This window comes from Pipra filicauda, unplaced genomic scaffold, assembly GCF_003945595.2.
Source record: "Pipra filicauda isolate LSUMZ 115617 unplaced genomic scaffold, ASM394559v2 scaffold96_size2947999_pilon, whole genome shotgun sequence".
Lineage (NCBI taxonomy): Eukaryota > Metazoa > Chordata > Aves > Passeriformes > Pipridae > Pipra > Pipra filicauda.
Window position 1 is genome coordinate 661,574 of NW_024105164.1, and position 18,992 is coordinate 680,565.

General features: G+C 40.6%; 1 protein-coding gene across 1 annotated transcript; it reads right to left on the bottom strand.

Annotated features, from left to right (window-relative positions):
• Positions 1-13,338: 13,338 nt before the first annotated feature.
• On the bottom strand, positions 13,339-16,257 carry LOC113986641 (beta-microseminoprotein). The gene is made up of 5 exons (XM_039391470.1): positions 16,203-16,257; positions 15,255-15,313; positions 14,766-14,874; positions 14,186-14,291; positions 13,339-13,468 (listed from the first exon to the last, which is right to left on the bottom strand). The coding sequence occupies exons 1-5, from the start codon at positions 16,255-16,257 to the stop codon at positions 13,339-13,341; spliced, it is 459 nt and encodes a 152-aa protein (XP_039247404.1).
• Positions 16,258-18,992: the final 2,735 nt, after the last annotated feature.

Here is an 18,992-nt window from a genome sequence, read left to right on the forward strand (position 1 = left end):
TCCAGTGCTCTTTTTATAATTGCTCTTAATATTGTCTAAATAGGTTTTATAGGATATTTCTCATATTAAGTACATTCATGGACTTTGTACCAGGCACAGTGTAGTGCCTGAAGTCTACAGGCTAAACATGATTTACAGTGTGGGTTTTCTATATAAACAGCTTTCATAGGGTTGTTTGTCAGTGCACTTTGAACCAAACAAGATTATTGCAGGAAATTCTGCCTCAGTATGGAAGGCTACAGAGCTATTTATATGGCATTTCTTTGCAGTAGGTTGGACTCTCAGGTACGGGATTGCCTTTTTTTGTCATCTCCTGGAGAATATGCTCCCTTGTGCATCTGCACTAATGGATTGATGGGCCTACGTAAGGCACCAAGGTGGAGGGAGGCTTTCAAGGGGCTGTTTTCTTTCATCCCATTCTTCTAGTATACATGTCCTTGGGGAGATAATAATTGTAATAACATAATGAATCCATTTGCCTGGCCACAGGATTTATATAATACCTGTTAGTTTAAAAGCTAGATAATTTCCAAATCAGTAATTAGATTTACAAACATTTATACACACCGTGAATACTTCTGTTTTCAACAAGAACAATCAGTGACTACTTAGAAAGAAAAGCAGTGATTTGATGTATGTGAACATTTATTTAACTCTAGATCCCAATAGGAAAAAAGCCACAAAGTTATATGTGGTAAAGCTTGGTTACAAATGTGTTTAAGACAAACCACCTAGTGTCAGAAATGAGATAGATATGGCACAATTAGAGCTGTGAAAGGCATGAGACAAACTCATTGCTCCTGAAACCATGCTGCTTGCTGCTTTCCTCTAAAGGAGAGATCCAGAGCATTCAACTTTCAGGGTAGGTGTGAAAGAGGAGAAATACATCACGTGGTCTTAACCAACTCCATTGTAGACTTTGCAACTTATGTCAGGATTAGTCTTCTTCACCACTCGGATGGAACAGCTTTTCTTGTGGAATAGGCCAACACAGTTCACCCTGTCATAGTGCTTGGGGATTAAAACCCTGTCATTGAGAAAGACAAAGAGAAAATCAGCAGCTGAGACACTGACTGAGAAGGATGCTTACTGAGCTACAGCCATCCTGGAACAAGCTATATCATGGATTGATTTGGCTCATGGATATATATAACAAGTGCCACGGATTACCATAGGAGGAATAGAGACCCCTGATCATGACTCTTAAGAGATGAAGTGATTTCCCAGTGTTTGTTCTTGTTTAGATGCACTTCTCACTGGTCATTCTGTTAGGGATTAGTGTAAATTCCCACACAGAGACAAAATAGGGATTAATTCTGTCTTCCCCAATCAAACAAAAACTTTCTTGATAATGACAAACAATTTAAAGAGTGCTGAATCATGCCAGCATGAATACCTCCCAGCTGAGCCTCTTCTCGGCACAGCCCAACTCCCCCCTCCTACAGCTGAGAAAAGCCAGAATTTTTTCCCACTAAGGGTCCTTGGGTTGTAGCCTTCCTCACAGATCATTTATGATCTCCCTCACCTTAAGAAGAGTTTTTTCAGCCTTCTGGGGAGATAATCAGTTCATATCACTATATTCAGGAAGACACAGCTCTTCTTGAAGCAGGAACGTGTAGGAAAGCAAATTATCACAGCAGGACATGTATGTCCTGTTTTGATAAGGAGGAAGTGTGGACTCTTGGCAGCATGGGAAGGATGTGGAACAGCCTTGGCCTGAATAGATGTTTGCAGGCAGGCCAGTAGTTTGATGCTGAACTACAGAAGCCCACAGGTATGTGTGTTGAGAGGTGTTTAGGTATCTGGAGACAAGCTGATGAATTGAAGGAGCAAGAAAACAGAGGCTAAAGGGAACCATACACCCAGTTAGTTTCTGAATCAAAAGAAGGACTAGGTGATGAGGGAGAGCTGTGTGCTGGAAAGACCCTAACAGCATCTTATTTTGTTTCTTCCCAGAAATGTCTGTGTGATTGACAGATTATTCTGTCAGTCATGATTAGAGCTAACTGGGAAACAGGAAAAGGAGTTTCACTCATGTGAGTATGAAATTTCAGAGCATGCTTTCAGTGAAATTTTTTTGAGTCTAAATATTTCAACAAGTTCCTGAATAAGCAAACAAAAATTTGGGTGAACTTACAAGCTGCAGCAAATCATTGCAGTCATCTTACATCTGCATTGGAAGCAATCTTCATTCTTCCACACCGCACCAAAAACATACAGGTTTCTGTTTGAAAGGCACCCTGCATATACACCCCAGAAAATGATAGTCAGTATATCAGTAGATACAGACCATGGTCTTCTATGTTTGTGGACTAGCAATCAAAGCACTGATTTCCATAGAGTCACACCAGGGAAGAGTCTAACCCAGTGCTTCGCAGAGAAGACACCGTGTCTTTGCTCCTGCAGTGTGCGTGAGTGTGTGACATGGCATGATAAAATGGCAGCAACCACGTATCAGAGGCATATTATTCTGCTATTGCAATTGATCTGAAAAACAGCTTATGGCTATGGTAGGATCTTTCTGCCCCTTCTCATATTCAACCTTACAGATCTAGTCTTTATTTTCTCACTCCTTCTTCCTCCCCAATTCTTATTAGACTTCGACTTACTCTACTAAACTGAATTTAAACACCAGCTGTGTTGTCTTTGCTTTGATTTTAGTGTCAGGTACCCCCTTTATGTTAGTCAATGCTGCTCAAAAGTACCTGTTTTTTGCCACATGGGCAAGTACCTCAGTGATACATCAGCCCAAAGGGTAACTGTCAAACAGGATATAGTCTCCCTCTGTCCAGAGATGCTTCTAGGTGGGTTGATTGTTGAGTATGCAGCTGTTTGGATCATTCCTCAGCAAAGAACCCATTATGCTATTCCAACATTTCTAAGAAAAAAAGGCTTTGAATCTCTGAATTAATGTTTCAGGGGTGTCTAATATATTTGCCATTCTTACCATATTTGCTGGCTGGTCTAAGGTAACAGCGAGTAACACACAGAGCCCTTGAGAAGAGAAGGATCAAGGAAAAAAGCAGCAAGAATTTCTAGAAAAAAAACAAGAATCTTTCTTTAGAATTAAGTTTGGGTTTTTTTCCAAAGTTCTAGCAAACTCGCTGGCATGGAGTTATGAATGAGTCCTACTATTCCAAATAAAGTCAAATTAAAAAATCCTCCCAGTGTGTACACACACACACACACACACACACACAGCTGATAACTTACCATACTTGCATAGGCTGCTCACATTTGGTAATGAGGTGTAGCGTCTGTTTATATACAATGAGAAAACAATGGTCAGTGCAAAGGGAGGTGATGCAAATGTGAGCACCCTGGCTGCAAACAGACACTCTAACCTGTTCCAGGCTTGTTTTGTGCGCTGGCATACATTGGCATCTTGATCTCCATTGTGCTGGTGTAAATTTGAAGAAACTCCAGTAGATAGACTAGTTACTCCACATCAGCACTGGTGTCAGTGGAAGAGTCTGACCACCAGAAGGCTATGCCTCCAGAACTGGCAGGCCATCAAGGACCCGTGGGGCTATTGTTCGATTGACCTGCTATGAGAAGATTGCCCCCAGGTACAGGACAGGTCATTCATAAAGTGCAGTGGTGTGGAAAGTCCACTATTCTCAGACTGATTTATTATATTTTCAGTTATTTTATATGGGACACATTACTTTGTCCATATTTAGCAACCTGCAGGAACTAGCTGTAGTTCTATATCTCTCAGTCGTTGAAGCAAATCCAGGCCTGGGGAGGCAGATCAACACGACCAGACAGCACCTTTTTGGCAGCAAAAGTGAGATGAGCTGTGCATTGTCCCAGTCCAGAAAACATGCTAAGGACTGAGGAAGGCAAAGAAAGAAAAATTTTGTTTTTCTTTCACTATATGCATGCTCTGCCTATAACACAGCTGGAACCTGACACTAATGGGAGTGTTATTTCTGTAACAGTAAAATGAGGACATTTTCTTCAATACATATCTTACCATAAATGTCCAGGTCTTTGTGCCACTAGACTTCTAAAACACATAGTACGTGAAGCTAAATCTCAAAACCAGCCAGGAAAACTAGCACAGATCCCTGTGGCTGCATTAGGGCTGCAGGCATTCAGTGCTTTACTAAATTGGAGCGTAGGCATAACAACTTCTAAAAGTTACCAGAGGATTCCCAGCCTAATGAGTTGCATTAATTCCATTAGCATGGCTCTTTTAGCACACCTGGCTTTAATTAAACACCTTGATTAGTGTGCCTGAACTCGTTAGCTTCCACTGATTGACAAACAGCTAGAGGAAGCAAAGCTGCACTGGAAGTGGTTTGGGGACAAAAGGGGCAATGGCAGAATGAGTGTGGTCTCCTGAAGGATCTGGATTAAAGGGACAGTCGTGGAGGAGGTGGCCACTGTTTGTTATGACAGAAGATCTGGATGATGTAAGTTCCTTTTGTTTATTTGTTTATGTGTACTTAGCAAGAGACTTGAGAACTTCCATTGTACTTTGCTTTTGGCTTTGTAGTATAGATGTCAAGTTTCGTGTTAACCTTATGATTTTGGTAGATCATGCTCTGTGTGTGTAATTTTGCTGCAGGAAACCACTGTGGTGTCTAATGAAGCGCTTTGAGAAAATACTCCTTCTCTGATAACTCTTAAATGAATGAATTTTTCTTTGAAGGGAATGATTTGCTTAAAATTATTTTATTAGCAAAGGCAAAAAGGTGAAAATGTAACATAGCTCTTATACTACTAGGCCTTTAAATAAGTGATGTGAAATTGGTTTCATTTTAATTGAAACCATTTGATTAGGGTCTAGTGTAGCTAGAGGCCAGACCCACTTCTGCTCTGTCCCTGCTTAACTTGACAAATCTTGTGCTGTCTCTTGAGGAGAGGTGTTAGAGTGGATAACATCTCCAATAAAAGTATAGTTGCAAGGAAATGTAATAAGCAATTCTGACTCGAGGGGCATGGTGGATTCTAAATTATTCTCTTACTTAAAATGATTATTTTAATTAGTTAATTATCCTTTCCTCCTTGGAGAGAAATAACTATATTAATAACTTCCACATAATTCTTGCTGTTTCTCAGGGAGACAAATATATTTATATGTATAAAGTATACTGAAGTGAAGTGTGACCAAGCTATTGCTGTCAGAGGTGCCTTTTATCTTTATCTCCTTAAACTCCTATATTAAAGTAGGCTGTGCACATTTTTTCCTAAAAAATAAAAAAAAGGCAGCTGAAAACATCTTGAATTGCAGAGTTGAGGCTAAAGAAACCAAATGCTTATGAAAGCCTGAAACATTGTTTGTATTGTTTATGGAACACGGAGCAGAGCAGAGGCTGAACTTGTCCCTGTTCATCTTCCTGCTGACCTGCTTGGACCTTTCCTCTTGAGACAAACAAGGTTTTCCATGTCAAATGGGTAAAAAAGGAGGAGAGAGGATTCTCTGTTGTGCAGATGAAAATGAAGTTGCCTTCTGGGCCTCAGTGGTAAGCAGGTGTCCTCTGTTAGGGGAAGGTTAAGTTGTTCCAGCCTAGCTGATGGCTAAGAAGGCTGTGTACTTTTGAGACTATAGCAGTTTGTTGCTTTCCCTCTGTACCTTCTCCCTTGGGCTCTTTTGTGCTGGAAGTATCTGAAGTAACTGGGCTTCAGATACTGACTTAGTATCAGTCAGATACACTGACTTAGGTCAAACAACTTCCTTCACTGGCTTGGGGGGAAACAGCAACAATTAATGTATGGGTCTCCTCAGCTTGAATTCCATGAAGCAATGAGAGGAACGTTCAGCACCTCCTTTCCCTGTTTGTCTTGCTCCTTCATCTGTCAGGGCAGTTGCCAAAATAAACTGCTAAAACCATGTAAAAAAAGGATCCTGCTTTTTCTGGGGAGATGCCTGGGTTTGCAGAGCTTCAAGGGGAAACTCCTGTTTTTCCTCTGTTAATAGTCAGAGGTGCTATTGCATTTGTTCCCTGAGTGAAATTCTGAAGTAGTGTTGTTGCTAAGTTTTTCTTTTCCTGTAGTAAGGATAACTCAGGCAAGCCAGTCTATCTCCAAGTTCAAAAAGCACTCTTAAAACTACTCAGTCCTCTCTCTGATGCCTCCTTGGCTATAGACTAAAGGCAGGTCTAAAATGCCACCTACATTCTAAACCTCAGTGGAGCAAAATGAAAATGAACTCAAGTCTGCCAGCTGAATCAGATCTAGGTTTTTGTGTTCTCTGTAGCTCCAACTTTTCCATCCACTCCTTTCCTCACAGGAGCACTGTGACTAAACTATGGTGTAATGTAGTGACTAGTGAATTTATAGAAGAGAAAAAAGAACAAACCGAACCAAAACATCAGCAACAACAGAAGAAGAAAGTTCCAGAGCTGTCATATCTGTACATAAATAAGCTTTACTGTTGTAGCTGGGCCGTAGTTACAACAATCCATTCAATCAAGTTCCTGATACTTCTCACTAGGCTTGCTGGAAAACTGCAGTCCTCTCTGAAATTCTTGGCTGGCATATCACTCTCCATCTCTGATACGGTTTTGGTAGTTCTAACCCTTGAACCCTTTCTTACTGCAGAGAGATGGAGAGTTACCCGTTTAAAACTAATACTTGAAAGAAAGTAAAAGGAGATATTAATGAGAGATGTTGGCTTCTCAACAGTAATTATATCCTAAAAGCACTGTCCTGAGGCCATTCATGTAGGCAAACCAGATGATGAACTTCTCGGTATTATGCTCACAAATGTCTGCCAAGATTCATCATAATATTACAGAGTTGATCTCTTATCTAACCCATTTGTATAATTTCCTGTTAATATTATAGGACAATACTCTCTGTGCTTTGAATGAACTTGCTCAATAGTCTGCCTTGCACAGCCAAATACGGATAGGAACAAACAACTGAGCTGGAAAAGAAGAGACTTTTGTTAAATAATCCAGTCTGTTACTTCAGGAGTCTAAAGAATTTTGAATGAATACTGCACCAAGCCAGACCCCTGCTCACCTCTTCTTGACCATCAGCTTTGGTGTGCAGGACAGTATCCCTTTGTTCAGGAGCAGAACAAGAGCGGGAACTGAAATAGGGAGGAAAAGTGCCTCAGGAAGATACTCTAATGAATGTACTCATTAGAGTTGTACTACAATGAGATTACAACTTAGCTCAGGGTAGCATGCTTGCCACAGAGTCACAAGCCAGTATTTCAGTTGAGTCCAGCTCCCCTGTCTTTCATCCAGTGACTTCTGCATTATACACCTTAGGGAATTAATTTCTTCACAGTATCTGAGCCAGTATAGCCAGCTACTAAACAAAACTACTTTTTCCCCATCTCTGTAGATTCGTCCCATCTTTAGTAGACTAGGGGAGCAAGGGGAGAAGCCTCTGGAACTACAGGGAAGAAAAATACTAGGGTATTTTGAAGGAGGTTATCATCTTGTGGTGGCAAAGGACTGCGGTTTATCAGTGATCCTTAATGGACATCTACTTGAAGGATTGACTGTGCAAAAGCATTGAAGGCCTAGAGAAGTGTAAAGAGCATGGGTCAGTGCTTGAGGTATGCTGAAAGAAATGAAATGTGAAAACAGAATTTTGGGAGTGGGGAGGAATATTAAATTAACCCGATTTTGATGATTGTTTTAAATTGATCATATGACTTACGTGTTCTGCAGTTTCCTTTAAATACCTGTGTAAAGTCAATCAGTTCCAATCAGTTTCAACCCAAAATACACCACAGCTTGACCCAAGGAAACATGCTCACAGTGTTAGATTAGAACAGAAATTTTCAGGCTTTGTAAAGGTGCCAATGCAAACTTTCCTGCAGACCAATAGAGGAGTTAACTAAGAGCAAACACAGCAAGAAAAATTGTCATGAATTGAATTTATCTGAGATTTTAAAATTGGCACAGAGCAGAATGTGAACTGCAAATCTCTAGCTTCTTTGGTATGCATAATGTAAATGAGATATGCACTTTCCTTATTTAAGTTGGATTTTCTTTTTAAGATTGGGGCAAAAATCTTATTGGGCACAGAACATGAATGAGTACAAAACCTTTAAGTTTCAGGTGATAAACAATGTTTAATAGAAATTATATGTGTGTTCTGGTGTTTGGTTTAAAAGACTTTGTAGTCTAAGCACTGGATTTCATTTCTAGGACAAGAACAACTTTCCAGTACTCAAAAAAAAAAAACTTACCCTGAAAATAATTACTGGGATGGGAAGGCCAGCTATGGAAAACTGCCTCTCTTTCTAGCACGGGAGCTATGTGCTACCAGGAGGAAAGGGGGAGATTGAGGGGAAGAGAGCACACAACCTCTTCTGCTCTGCCTGGACTGATTTGCCTCCCAGTGTTCTGCAGAGCCTTCTAAACCTTTAACCTGACAGGATAGTGGAGGAAACTTTCCTGTGAATGTTTTCTTTCCACTGTGTGGAGCTAGTGGTGTTATGATCTGAAGTTTTGAAGGTGAGGGATGTGTTCTTTATAAGGGACTATAGCTGTGTATGTGGAAGTACAGAGATACAAAGGCAAAACATGACTTTGCAGAAGTGAGAAGATCAAAGCAGAGCTTTGTATGCTCTGTCTCTGCTTTTTTGATTTTTTGATGGTTTGTTCATCTTCCCACAGCTAGATTCCTTGCTACAGAAGGGAGCCAAGTCCCTGCTGTGCTTCTGCTGTTCCAAAACTAGATGCAATAGGTAACATCATCTCTTTCTATGTTGAAACTTGGAGCAGACAAGAGGAGAGCAGACTGCTCCCCAGAGGCTGTTTGGATTAGACATGAAATGAACCTTTCCTACCTCTTCATAGGGTAGAACTACATATCATAAGGAGACCTGGCAGATGGTGAGGAAAGGTGCTTGCATGGATTTAAAATGTGATTAAATAGCTCTGGATCAAGTAGGAGTGCTGGTTCAGTCTGGCTTTTCTGGACTTTGGGTGCATGTGTCTAGTCAGCCTTAAAAAGGAAATTAAGTCTTTGATCATGACTTACTTGCGAGTTGGTGTTCTCTGTGGACTTGCCTTACAATTGAACCTGGAAGTCTGTTGTAGATAAATGTCTCTAGAATGGATTGGGTTGGAAGGGACCTTTAAAGGTAATCTAGTCCAACCTTCCTGCCATGGGCAGGGACACCTTTCACTAGTCTGGGTTACTCAAACCCCATCCAACCTGGTTTTGAACACTTTCAGGGATGGGGCATCCACAGCTTCTCTGGACAACCTGTTCCAGTGTCTCACTACCCTCATGTTAAAAGAATCTCTCCTTTGTATCTAATCTGAATGTACTGTCTTTTATTTTAAACCTTTAACCCTTGTTCTATCACTGCTGTTCCTGGTAAAACATCTCTATCCATGCTGCTACCCTTTCTGTGTCACCTTCTTTAGTAAAAACTAGAAAGAGCAACCCTACAGTTATAGTGCAGTAGTTTGTCAAAAAGTATTTTCAAGTCCTCTAGTCCCTGAAGTGTTGGAGACTGTGCTAGGCATGATGTCATTGGAAGATGCCTTCAATAATACATTCTCTTAGCATAAGCTTGCAAAGGGAAGTAAACAGGCTCACAGTGAAGGTGCTTGGGATAGTGTGTCCCCAGCAATGTCACTGAATATCAATAGAATCAGAGAATTGTTAAGGTTGGAAGGGACGTCTGGAGATCATCTCGTCCAACCTCCCCGGCAAGGCGGGTTCACCTAGAGCAGGTTACACAGGAACTTGTCCAGGTGGGTTTTGAATATCTCCAGAGGGGGAGAGTCCATAACCTCTCTGAGCAGCCTGTTCCAGTGCTCTGCCACCATCAGTGTAAAGGCATTCTTCCTCATGTTGAGGTGGAACTTCTCGTGATTTAGCTTAAGGCCATTACTCCTTGTCCTGTCACTGGGCACCACTGAAAAGGGTTGACACCTGCCTTTGAGATATTTGTATGTTAATCCCCTCTCAGTCTTCACTTCCCTAGACTAAACAGGCCCAGGTCTTACAGTCTCTCCTTGTAAGAGAGATGCTTTCCGCTGGATCCTCTCCAGTAGTTCCTTGTCCTTCTTGTACTGAGGACCCCAGAACTGGACACAGTATTCCAGATGTGGCCTCACTAGGGACAAGTAGAGTGGAAGGATCAGCTCCCTTGACCTGCTAGATTATACTGGATAATTACATTGGATAGATTATTTTGTGAACAGTAAATCTGGTGTTTTCCAAGCAGGTGAGAGCGAAAAGCAGAAACAGAAGAGGCAAGCTAGTATTTGAGGTAGGAGAATTGCAATTGTATGTGTGAGTATGTCAGTACAGTTTCAAAATGATTCTAACCCAACTTCATCATCCTTGGCTGGTGCTGAAGGCACTGGAGCTGCTCATCCAGAAGAATGAGTTAGACCAGAACACTGGAATGCTAGAATAAGAAAGGTGATAGCTAGAGGCAAGCAGGAAACTAACAGTCTGGATTAAACCAACTAGAGAGCAGGAATCTGAGGAGATTAGCTCAGTGGGTTAGAGCAGGGTGCTAATAACACCAAGCAGTTAGTTTGATCCCATATGGGCCATTCATTTAAGAGCTGGACTCGATGATTCTTGTGGGTCCCTTCTAACTCAGAATGTTCTGTGATTCTGTGTAAAGGCACTTTATTATTGCAAGAACAAACCTAGTATGGAGAAGAGCTCCTCTTTGTGGGTGGGGATCAAATTGCATCTGTTGCCAGGATGATAATAATACAGAGAAAAATCTTTATGCTGTATAAAAAAGGCTGAGCACTATTACACAAGCTCCAAAACCATCTGTCCACACTCCATTCCACTATAGAAAATAAGAGTGGCCTCAGAAATGCCATTTCCTCTTGGTAGACAAATCATTTTTGCTCTCTTTCATTGGATATTAGGACAGGCTGTGAATCTGAATGTTTTAGCTGCTGTAAACAGCAAGATTGATGTCTGAAAACATGAAACCTGTCTTCACAGAGATGGCCTGGATTTTAAACTTTCTCTCATGGCCTTAATGCTTGGGTAGAGTGCATCTGAAATAAGTCAGGAATTGTAATGCTTCCAGCCTTTGGACAAGTTCCAGACAGTACATAAGAGGATACCTCGTCTGCTTCTACTCTATTTGAGAGTACTCAAACCGCCAAACTTAAGCATGCAGCAAAAAGCTCAGCATAAAAATGGATTTCAGTGGATTTCATTCTGATTCAGAGATCAGATCATGATCCACAGCAGAATGAAAAAGACTGATGCCCTCAGAATAACTGGAGAAAAAGAAATTATCAGACTTTAATGATGCAGAAAAGAATTAACTAAGGAGAGGAGGAGAAAAATCACCTCCTCTTTTGGAAGACTGCATGGAACTTGATCTCTTGTACACAGAAACCATAATTATTAATGTCTCTGCAAATACTGAGAAAACTTATAAGACTGCCTTCAGAAATGTCATCAAAGTACCTTGCTTGGTTACTGTTATATTCTTAGTCTCTGTGTTCTCTAGCTTGTGTTCTTCCTGAATAGAATTATGAACTCTGGATCTTATTTTTTGACTAGTTCTATAAAATAGTTTCTTACCATTAAGGGACATCTGATCAAAACAGAAAATAATCATATGCCTAAATATTTGGTTACAAAGCTTTTTCCACATTGCACTATAATTGACTGTCTGCATAAATATACCATAAGCAGGTCCCAGTAGCTTCCAGATATGGCTAGATGTTAGAAAGAACTAATACATCAGTATCAGGTGAGTTTGGAGGTAAACTACAAAATAAACGAGTATTGTAACAGACAGATTGTCAAACTAGCTCTGGTAAGTACTTGATTGCAATCCCACTGCCTAAAGATAATGAGGGAAGAGGTATCTCTTGTTCTCAAATGATTATTTTGATTGTTATGCTCTAAACATCTAGCATCTTCCCGGGCCTCACAGGAACATTGGTTCAGTTATAATCCAATCTTGCACATGCTCTGGGCAGCCTGTTGACATCTGATGGGGAGCACAAAACCTCAACCAGTGTTGTGCATTTTGTGTAGCCAAGGAAGGAGAAAGTGGAACAGATGCAGCTCGAATCATGCAGGAACCCGCTTACCTTTTTCTCAGTGGATGTAATTGTCACTGCTCTTTGTGTAACCTATGGGCTTTGTGACACCTTTAGTCTATCTGCACAGTGATATTAGCAGCTTCTGAATAAAGTAAAAGTGCAGTATTGTATAAAGTTCGTTACTGCAGGTCCTCTTACAAGAGGGCATGTGGCAGGGAAATAAAAGACAGTGTAGGAAAGACAGGGTTAGGAAAGGAGAAAGGAAAGTAGAAGTGAAATAAAACACTGGAGTGTAATCCCTGTATCGCTCATTGGAGCACATGAGTTAAGGCTGATACAAGCTGAGGTTTGCCTTTCCCCTGCAGACAGCAGGACTCGCCACTACTGACGAGGTATATGCTCATTCCATAACTTGAAAGGAGGAGCTATGGAAGCATTGACACACTCTGTCTGTTACGGAGAAATAGAACATGGAGACATAGGATGCTCGTGGTCACTTTTGGAAAGAGGCAATTGAATAAATGTACCATAAAGATTATGAAGCAGCACCCCAAAGGAGAGCTTATGCTGGCAAGCATATCCCTCTCAGTTACTGTTTGTGGAATTACTGAGCTTCTTCCCCGTCTGAGTCCAGTCCAGATGAGTCACTCCACCAACTACAATGCTGCCCATTGGCCAATTTAAAAACTTTAATTTCCTAGGGGTTAATCTGCATAAAGGACCTTTTCTTTTACTCGGACCTCAGGCTGAGGACTGGCCCTGCTCTGCTGTCAGTGTAATGGATTACTGGGTGCTGGGTTAGATTGGGTAGCTGGTAGATTTGCAGTCAATAAGTTGGTCTCCAGGGAGCCATATAGGATAAAAGTTAATCATGTAAGGCATTTTCATAAAAAACAGATTGTTCAGAAAGATTTTTGAGTAGCTTTTCATTTTTTTTTCCCCATGTTTTTCGGAATGTTAATTCTTTTGGTTTTCGTGCTCAAAGAGGAAAATGTCACATGACTTTCTGATGCTTCGTCTGATTTTATTTTAGCTTTAAGATACAGCTGTGCACAGATTACAGAATATACTCCCTGGCACTGAAGAATGACCAGAGAAGAATAAAGATTAGCAACTACTAAGGATACTGTAAGTGTCAGCTTTTATGTCTGATCTCAAGGGCGGAACAGGTCAGTTCTTCATGGTGAAGCAGAAGGCAGAGAAACCAAGGAATTTTTGGGGGAGTAGATATTCAGTTTTATTTTGTGTTGGGATTTATGAGTAGATTTCACTCAACAACTGCATTTTTAAGTGTTCTTGAATTTGTGAAAGAGAACCCTTAAAACAATAAAAGGAAATATCCCCTCAATCCACCATTCTTCTGTTACGCCACCCATGAATGGACTGGGCACTCTTTTGAGTGATCATCTTTCTCCACTACTTTATAAGAACAGGTCTCCTTGTTGAAAATGCTTTCACACTTTTCTTTATCGTAGTCAACTGGTGTTGCATAGCTGTCATTGAGAAAAGAAAAAAGGTGATGGGAACAAGGAGTAAACAGCTTCCACCTCAGATGGTATCTACACCTTTAATATGAAGAAGCTATACTGAGAAGATGTTTGGGAGCAGAAAAGGGAACTTGCACAAAGCTCCCAGTTCAAATGTTACTTAGTCTGCTGCTTAATCGGGATGAGGGCACAGATGTAGTTTACTGATCTGATTTACACCTAAGGGATGTTTGTTGTGTTTCTTTGCTATTCCCATATCACTGCTTTTCCTCTTCAACCACAATATGGAACAAGAATTATAAGAGTGGTTGGGTGTCCCTGTAGGAAAAATTACAGACAGTCCAATGTATTTTGAGCCGCTTCACAGGGGAAAGTGGGGCAATGTGTGGCTTTGGAAAGCTCTGGACTAGGATTAAGAGGAATTTCTTAAGGAACTACATGTTCTCTCTTGAGTCAGTAACTTGCCTGAAGTTTTTGCTCCAAGAAGAATTAAATTCTCTTTTTATTTTAAATCAAAAACCTTTTGTTAAAAATGACCTATATTTTTCAGAGGAAATTTTTGCATGTTCAGTGATGATGGTGTTACACGAATGCATAAGTTTGTGATATGAAGTGAGTGAGAGAAGGGTCATGGTCATTTCTCAGGAACCCTTGTGTGAAGGGGAGTGGTTTGTCCTGTGTCATGGCAGCAGAGAAAAACCCCCACTGCTGCTCTGCACTCACCTAGAGCAGCAGCTAATACCGTGCCTGAAAGAGGAGCAATCATTGCAGTCGTCTGTCCTCCATTGGGAACCAAATTCATGCAGCTTTCCTTCCGAGTCAAGGCAGCCTGAAAACAGAGTGTGTGAGCAGCCTTCAGTGTCAGACCCTTGCACCAACAACAGTGCTACTTGTACTCAATGGGTGGGACCTTTGCTGGCTTTTTACATGAACTTCCCCATCTGCAAAACATGGAGGTTCCCCAGCAGAGCAGGGTGTGCTTTTGTAATGCAGGGAGAAGAGAATCCTGTGTCCCTCTGTTTCCAGTGGTTCTTGGCAGCATTAGTTAATGCAGCCCATGCTACTTCCCTGGACAAAATTAATTTGTAATTTGGTCCGTGTGATTCTCCCTAAATAGCTTCTCCTTTTTATAATATATTATAAATTCTTCTCTTACCATATCCCGTTTCCCTCCCATTTCCATTGATTTCTTTCCACTGTTTCCACTTATTTCTAAGTGGTGATAAATTGCACAGAAGGGACAAATCAAATCAGGCAGTGATTCTGATGATGTCTGTCAAGTTGAGAGCTGTTGACATCTTACCTACAGTCACACCGTCAGACATCCCTGGCTTGCATTCCATAAGGAAGCAAGAAGCATCAGACAGTGACACGCTAATGGCAAGAACAAGAAGGCACGGCAAGATGGTCTTCTGGACAAGAAAACACAATTCATATGAATACATAAGTAACTATTAAGATGTCTTGATGATAAATACTGCCATTCAAAACAGGGAAATACATTGTGGTTTCAAATCAAAAATCCAATTGTCCTTTGCAGTTTAAACACTTTAACACACAATCAGGAATACTGAACCATTTAGAAGAAGCAGAGGCTGGGCATCATATGGAAGGGGGGGGAAAAAAAAATCTCTTTTCAAGCTGTTAAAATCAAGCATTGCCCGATAACAGGACTGATAGATCCAGATACTGTTTGTGAAAAAAACATGTTCTATTCCTTTCCCCTCCCCATTAATTTTTCTTGTCCCTTTTTATTCCATGGGATTGGTCACTGATTGTTTCTTTCACTAACCTCACTCATAGTTGCAAAACCTTTTTCACTGGAGTCTAAAGAACTACCAAATGTTTCACCTTAATATTGAAGGATTAGGAACAAGTTAAATAACTTTAGCTGAAGTTGAATACTCAAGACTTGGCCCTACTTTAGACAGGAGATTTGACCAAATGAGTTGCAGGTGTCCTCCTGCAACCTAAATAATTCTATATGCTGTGACATTTGTCAGCGTTTTTTTCTGAAAGTTCAACTGAAGTTCCTCAGCTAGTGGCTTATCCTTCAATATTAGTTTGAAATGTTTGGAGGGCTTCCATTGGGGATATAAAGGAAATAAGTGCAAGAATTCTGGGATGTAATTAGTTGTGATTAATATAAAATCTTGGTTATAGAGGAAAAGTAGACCAGGAATAAACAATCACATACACACACATATGTACATGTGTCTGTTTCAGATAGAACTGGTGACTTGTAAAAAGAAGTTGTCTCTGAGAGATGAGAGGAGGAAAACCTAGCATTTTGTCTCTCAGAAGAGATTAAAACTTACAAAATTGCAACAGAGTAGCAAAGGAGTAAAACTGAAGATAACACTTCTGAGCTTAACTAAATATTCAGATGTTATCCAGACTTTTCACAAAAATGAAGGCCAATTCTAGGTTGAGAGACAACAGATCTGCTTTCTGCCAGAAAGAGATTAGCTCCAAAGATTACATGAAGAGTGAAAAGAAGTTATAATAAAGCCTTAGCTGGAGTCCTGTTACATCTCCTGCCATTTACATGCTGATATGTTTTATGCAAGGTTCTTACCTGCCTATGCCTCTCTGTCTTATGCTTGCTCTCATAACACAGAATTTATACATTCTCCAAGTTGCTTAGATCACCAAGTACTGAGATAAATTCAACAGAAACTCCTTTAAAATCTATAGCAACATACCATAGCCTTTTACAGCATAAGATGTAAGGACTCACCATTCTTGCAGAAGTACAGGGCTTCCAGTAAGGAGATGGCCAGTAGGAAGCTCATGTTCTCAGTGAACTTATATAGAGAGGGAATTTGTGATAACAGTCCTTGAGCAAACTGACCATGAAAGTCTAACAACAATGATGTTTCTGTAAAATGACCTCATGGGGAGGACATTATTAACATAAGGCAGTTACATACAGGAAGGTTTGTTCTAACAGGCATTGAAGAAATAGATGTGCCTTTTGTGCCACACCAGATCTGGAAAGCAGTTAGAGGAACTACGTTGAAAGGAATTTCAAGCTTGGAAGGAATATTTAGCACTTGCCCTGAGAAACCCATTAGAGGCATAGTAGTTGTCACTCACAACAAAATTTACATGCATATTTTGAGCCATCTAGGTTTTAAAAAGTGAGTCCTAGATAACCATTTTCTTCCTTGTTTGATAAAGCTGCCCACAATCAGACTATCACTAGTGAATTAGATTTGGCAATGCTGATGTGTGCCCTGCCCTGAAATGGGCACAGCCATATGGTTCATGCTCTTGACTCCTAGTCACTGGTAAACCAACAGAACATATCAGCCCATGAGTGCAGGCACTAGGAATTTCTTGACTGAAATCAACAGAGTCCACATATCCACTTTGGATCTCTCACAAATATATATGAAGCCAATTTAACAGCATCATTGTGGTTTGTTTTACTATCAGTGTTTCAGACCATGTGCATTTTCCAGTTAAAGAGGGGGGAAAAAAGTCAGAGTAGGATAGCAAAGTATTACACCCTGATCCCAGGCCAAAGCTGCCTTGGTTGGTTGCAGTGAAGACAGGGAGAATTCATAGTCTCCCTTCTCATGTTCTGCTCCTATGCTGCCTGATCTAATTGATTTACGTCTTGGGATGCCTGAGGATGTGCCCTAGCTTTGTGTGCCAGCTCTTTCTAACCTTTATGTGCTGAAATAAACTATTTCACCTTGGCTGACAATACTGTGAGAAGTACCACAGAATCCTGTTCAAGGTATTGGCTCCTCCACATCCTCAAAGGTAATCTGGAGCAAATGTTCCAGGACATTTTGAAACAAAAGGACCAGCAAATTGCACTGCCTTTATTCTGTTACTACTACTGAACTATTTAATTTTTTTTTCTTCTCACATTTTGGCCTTTGCATGCAGCATTTTGCTTGACAGGCACCCTGCAGCACCCTGCAGTTTGTGAACAAAAATCACCAGTCACATAGTGATGCTGGTGTACTGGAGTGAAACTTGTGGAATTTGTTACAGCCAAAATACAGTCAACTTGCTGGTTTGGTGTTAAGTGGTAGAGGATGCATTTGTTGCTCAACTCCAAAAAACGCAAAAATCCAGCCACTGTACATATGTTTTCTTTCTCAGCTTTCAGACAAGCAGTGACTGCCCAGCTGTTCCCATTGCAGGACCCCCTGTGTTTTCTATGTGCAAGCTATGCCGTGTATGGAGAGAAGTTCTTTCAAGCAGCTTTCTTTGGAACACAGCAGGGAATGACCTGTCTAAGCCTGGGCACTGTTTAGGGACAATGAAAAAACTCTTTGCATGATCTGTGAATTCAGAGGAAACCTAACAGCGTGCTGTGCTGAAACCACTCATAGCAGCAAACTCTATATAGATAGTCTATTGCATGTATTGATTATTGAGATAATTTGTGACCCATATAATGTTGCATGTTTTCATGTTGTTCATGTACAGGGCTGATGGATGTCTTGTTTGTGTGGGGAACTGGTATCTCTAACAGTTAAAATCTGGTTGGCTTCCCAACCAGATAATTACTTACTAAATCATTCTAAGAATATCAGTGCTCTGCCCACTTTTATGTCCTCTTTCTGCTTAGGCTGATGGACAGAGTGTTCTCTTCCTTCCTAAGGCAGGGAAAACTCCTGGAGACTTTCTTGAAGATTTACCTTGCTCTTTTATTTAGTCATTCTTCAGCTGGAGTTTCTGGTTACATCTCACTAATGACCACAGAGATAATCAGAGTAATGCAAGGTGATCGACCTGTTTTCCTGTATCTTTCAGTGCTAGGCAATCGACAGAGAGAAATACAGCATGATTTCAGAGCAGTAATGTTATTAAAACAGCCCAGTAAACCAGCTATTATCTATGAACAACTGAAAGCTAGAAGAGATACAGTAAAAATGAAAGCAGTCCAAGAACCTTGTTTCTTAACCCAGCATGTCAGTACTACTCTCACATTCATGAGAGGGATCAGTTTTCTTTGGGAGAGAGTAAGTGCAGGACCCCTTATAGCAGTTCGTGTATCCAGTCATTAAAACCAATAGGTTGACTATTACCACTACTGGAAAGGGAAAAACAAGAGGAAGAGTGAGGCATATCAGCTCACAGATCATAAGTAAACACAAGGGTATAAATAAATTCTTTTTGACCTTAAACTGACAATGCTACGTATAATGTAAATTGGTTTTACAGTTGTTAAATAAAGTCTGTCACATTTGTGTATGAGAAAGGACAACTGTGTTAAGGAAAGGCACAGCAAACAACACTAAAATATACAGTGCACTGTTGACACAGAAACATCTTGTAAAGGTGGAGAAAGAAGCTTTATCTTGGTGGGGACATTTTTGTTAACTCTGAGGTTCATATGTCCACAAACTTCAAAGCCTATTATGGCCTCAGATCTCTCAAGGCATAGGAATTAGCAAAGAATCATATTAATTTTATAGCAAGGCAGTGTGAGTGACTTGCCTCAGGTAACAGATGGCATAGCAAATATTTGAGTTGAAGTCTCAGTTCAAGATGGGAGGCTCAA